The sequence below is a fragment of the Perognathus longimembris genome, chromosome 28, assembly GCF_023159225.1.
Source record: "Perognathus longimembris pacificus isolate PPM17 chromosome 28, ASM2315922v1, whole genome shotgun sequence".
NCBI classification, from domain to species: Eukaryota; Metazoa; Chordata; class Mammalia; order Rodentia; family Heteromyidae; genus Perognathus; species Perognathus longimembris.
In genome coordinates this window covers 85,214,842-85,219,397 of record NC_063188.1, presented here as the reverse complement: position 1 = coordinate 85,219,397, position 4,556 = coordinate 85,214,842, and the positions used below count along the sequence as shown (strand labels likewise).

The following is a 4,556-nucleotide window of genomic DNA, read 5'->3' as shown; positions in this document are numbered from 1 at the left end:
GCAGAGAAAGAGCCACACATCTCCAGGGGAACTTTAGGGGCCTAGAGTGAGTTCAGTAGAGGCTGCCTATTGCAGAACATTCAGGAACTTGTAGTATACCTCCTCCTTACTGTCAGGCCTGGAGGCCCCATGTTGGCCTTGCATGCTGGGGTGCAAGGGGGACAGAGGCCTGACTCACTGCCTGTGGCTACTCCAGGGAGCAGGAGGCAAAGGCCTTGGCCTGAAGTGCTGTCCTCATGCGATCCAGCAGCCCTTTCTCTGCTGCTCAGAATTTAAGATGGAGGTGCAGATGCTGAAACCATACCATAGGCTTCATTCGCCACCCCCCCTCCAGAACTCCCCATTACCCAGCACTACCCTCCCCACCAGCTCCTCAGAGACTCACTTAGCACCCTGTGCCTTGTTGAGTGTTCCCTGACTCTTAGCCTTCAGGCAACAGACATAAGAGGAGACAAGAATCTATGAGGCCATGAAACACCAAAGGGAAAATCCAGGAATCAGTCCTAAGCAAGGGGTAGGAAAGTGGCTTAGCGGTGGAGTGCTTGCCTAGCATGCATGAAGCCCTGGGTTCTATTCCTCAGCACCACATAAACAGAAAAAGCCAGAAGTGGTGCTGTGGCTGAAGAGGTAGAGTGCTAGCCTTGAGCAAAAAGAAGGCAGGGACAGTGCTCAGGCCCTGAGTCCAAGGCCCAGGACTGGGGAAAAAGTCCTAAGCAGGCTGCCAGGAGGAACCTTTTCAGCTGAAACTGCTTCCCTGCTTTCTCTCCCACAGGCCTAGGAGTCATCCCTGAGCTGCTCTCCACCCTTTTGATTAACATCTAGAAGGGTCACGATGATGCCACATACCCCCCCTGAGCCTGAGGATGTCCTTCAGGCCCAAATGGAGGCCACAGGCCCCGAGGAGGAGCAAACCCCCCAGGAGGAGGAGGAGGAGGAGGAGGAGGAGGAGGCTTCCTCTTTCATGACAGCCCCCAACCTAAGGGAAGCACTAGTGAGGCTCATTGGTGCCATAGTTAGGAGGACAACTGAGGAACTGTGCAATCAGAACAGGGAGGCGTTGCGCGTCCAGAATGACGAGGTGTTGCAGCTGGCCCTGCAGAACGAGGCACTGGCATTGGTGCCTTTCCTGTTAGAGAATTATAATTCATGCCAGCCTGTAAGTGATGTAGATTTGCTGAGTCGCATCACCGGAGAGTACCGGAGATACTTCACCATGATCTTAGAGAAAGCTTCTTGGTGCACTCAACTTCTTTTTGGTATTGAGTTAAGGGAGGCCGACCCCTTCTTCCATACTCGTATGCTTGTTATAGCAGCAGGGATCACTTACGATGGCATTCTGAGCCACGTGCAGGGCATGCCCAAGACAGGGCTACTGATAATCATTCTGGGCATTATATTTACGGAGGGTGGCCGTGCCACGGAAGAAGCTATCTGGCAGGTGCTGGAGAAAATGGATATATATCCTGATGTGGAGCACTTCATTTATGGGATACCAAGGAAACTGCTTAGGGAAGACTTTGTGATCGAGAAGTACCTAGAGTGTCATCAGGTGGTCCACAGTGACACCACTGGCTACGAGTTCCGGTGGGGCCCACGGGCGTATGCTGAGACGACGCCAATGCAAGTATTCGAGCACTGGGCCAAGAACAGTGGAATCGACCCAAGTCGCATAGCCTCACTGTATCAAGAAGCATTACAGGAAGAACAGGCAGCAAATGCCGAGGCTATGGCTTCTTCAATAGAGGAGTGACTTTCCAATTTGATGTTAGGATATCAGTCCCACATTAACACTCATTGGAATAGTGATCCTCTTGGGAATGGTCAAAATTTTATGTGAAATAAAAATATGATTCACTGTGAATTCTTTTTTTTTTTCCTTTTTTTTTTTTTTTTGCCAGTCCTGGGGCTTGGACTCAGGGCCTGAGCACTGTCCCTGGCTTCTTTTTGCTCAAGGCTAGCACTCTGCCACTTGAGCCACAGGGCCACTTCTGGCCTTTTTCTGTATATGTGGTGCTGGGGAATCGAACCCAGGGCCTCATGTATACGAGGCAAGCACTCTAGCCACTAGGCCATATCCCCAGCCCCTCAATGTGAATTCTTGTCCTACCCATGGTCTCTGTGACATCAAAAAGGGTTGAAAATGTGGCCTAAAGGTAGAGTGTTTGTATTGGGATATTCCCTGTTTGCCTCCTATACATGAAGCTCTGGGTTCAATTCCTCAGCACCACATATTTAGAAAAAGCCAGAAGTGGTGCTGTGGCTCAAGTGGTAGAGTGCTAGCTTTGAGCAAAAAGAAGCCAGAGACAGTGCTCAGGCCCTGAGTTCAAGCCCCAGGAGTGGAAAACACAAAAACAGAAAAAGGTACAGTGTTTGCCTAGCATGCATGAAGCCCTGGGTTTCATTCCTCAGTCCCGCGTGAACAGATTCTTCCGAATGTGGCACTGTGTCTCAAGCGGTAGAATGCTAGCCTTGAGCTAAAGAAGCTCAGGAACAGTCCCAGGCCCTTAGTTCGAACCCCACAACAGGCAAAAAATACTTTGTCTTGATTTGGGATGGTTTGGGGTATTTATGGGAAATTACGTCTCTTCAGGATAAGTCTCACAACTCAATGACTAATTTCTTGTGCAAACCTTTCTTTTAGCATCCCTTCCTAGCAATGGTCTTAATTCACGCACAATTTACTAGGGTTTTAGGCCACAGCCATATACCAAGAAAATATAGATCTAAAACAATTTCAGAAATGAAAACAAGAGTGTTTTTTTTTTAGTTTGTTGCTGTTTTGTTTTGGTTTTCTTTGTTTATCAGTCTTTGGGAGGCTCATGGGAGCAGAGAAAGAGTGGGGCAAATGGTGAACAAATGCAGCAGTGGAACTCAGTAGACACTATGTTGTAGGAACTATATAACTTGTGGGTGAGGGGGGGGAGGGAGAAAAAGGGAGAGAGCCAGAGAAGGGGTGATATTTTCTCACAAGAAATGCACTTTTTATCTGCCTTATACATATAACTGTAACCTGTCTGGGTATTACCTTTATAATAATTTTACTAATGCAGAAAAAAGAAGTTATACGGAGCACCAGTGACTGATCCCTTTAATCCTACTCAGGAAGCTGAGCTGTGAGGATGGAGGTTTGAAGCCAGTCCTATTAGGATAGTTTATGAGACTCATCTTTGCCATTACCCACCAAAAAGCTGAAAGTAGAGCTACAAGTATAAAAGGTCAGGCACAGTGCCCAGGCCCTGAGTTTAAGCCTGGGACTGGTACACATAACCATATGAAGTGAGGGCTGGGAATATGGCCTAGTGGCAAGAGTGCTTGCCTCGTACACATGAAGCCCTGGGTTCGAATCCTCAGGCCCACATATATAGAAAAGGCCAGAAGCAGTGCTGTGGGTCAAGTGGCAGAGTGCTAGCTTTGAGCAAAAAGAAGCCAGGGACAGTGCTCAGGCCCTGAATACAAGCCCAATGATTGGCCAAAAAAAAAAACAGCAAAAAATAAAACTATGAAGTGATATAATTTGTAGAAACATAGACGGAACTCATGTGAAAGAAGCCAAATTGACAATGACCAAGGTTTCATCTTTTCTCCTATATACAGAACCTTCTCCCTCAACAATAGCACATAAAAGAGAAAAAGCTAAATGTAAAATGGGGACTCTTGGGGCAGGACATCCAGTGGCAGAGATGGCTCAATTGCAGGGTGAATTTTGAGTCTTATAGAAGGAAAGTATACACAAAAATATATGAAAATAGAATAATCCCAGTTTCCAAGAAATTTAAAAAGTAAGAACTGTGATTTCACTGGGCATGCGGCTGGCAGAGGGGAAAGGAGCTGGTCTTTGACTCAAATTGTAGGATCTGTCATTCTAGGAGATTTGTCAGAACCAGATGTTGTAAAGTGACTTCTAATGGCAACTTTTCCTAGATTTTATGGCAATTTGTTTCCTAGCTCCTGGGTTGCATTTTTTTTGCCAGTCCTGGACCTTGATCTCAGGGCCTGAGCACTGTCCCTGGCTGCTGAAGGCTAGCACTCTACCACTTGAGCCACAGCGCCACTTTTTCTATACATGTGGTGCTGAAAAATTAAATCTAGATGTTCATGCATGCTAGGCAAGCACTCTACCCCTAAGCCACATCCCCAGCCCCTGCGTATCCTCTCATAGGTCCTGGAGAAGACAGACATGAACACCATCCCAACATGGAAAAAGCTGGGGTAAAATACTATTAGAAATGACTGGTATCAAATGCCATTTAGCGGTAGAGTGCTTGCCTAGCATGCATGAAGTCCTGGGCTCGATTCCTCAGTAACACATACACAGAAAAAGCTGGAAGTGGCACTGTGGCTCAAGTGGTAAAGTGCTAGCCTTGAGCAAAAGAATCGCAGGCATGATGTTTAGGCCATGACTTCAAGCCCCAGGACCAGCAAAACTAACAAAATAAAGTAAAATTGAAATAAAAAGACAGCCTCTGCCATTCATGACAGCTCCAGCACTCACAACCATAACTCACTTCTTGGATTTAGCAGATGAAGGGACCAGACACACACTGCTGCTACTCAGG

At 47.0% G+C, this 4,556-nt stretch overlaps 1 protein-coding gene across 1 annotated transcript; it reads left to right on the top strand.

The window, feature by feature from the left end:
- Positions 1 to 832: 832 nt before the first annotated feature.
- On the top strand, positions 833 to 1,750 carry LOC125343171 (melanoma-associated antigen 10-like). The gene has a single exon (XM_048335437.1). The coding sequence runs from the start codon at positions 833 to 835 to the stop codon at positions 1,748 to 1,750; it is 918 nt and encodes a 305-aa protein (XP_048191394.1).
- The last annotated feature ends 2,806 nt before the right edge of the window (positions 1,751 to 4,556 follow it).

Bases quoted from the DNA above. Each gene is read 5' to 3' on its own strand.
- LOC125343171 (XM_048335437.1), top strand. From the start codon at position 833: ATGATGCCACATACCCCCCCTGAGCCTGAGGATGTCCTTCAGGCCCAA.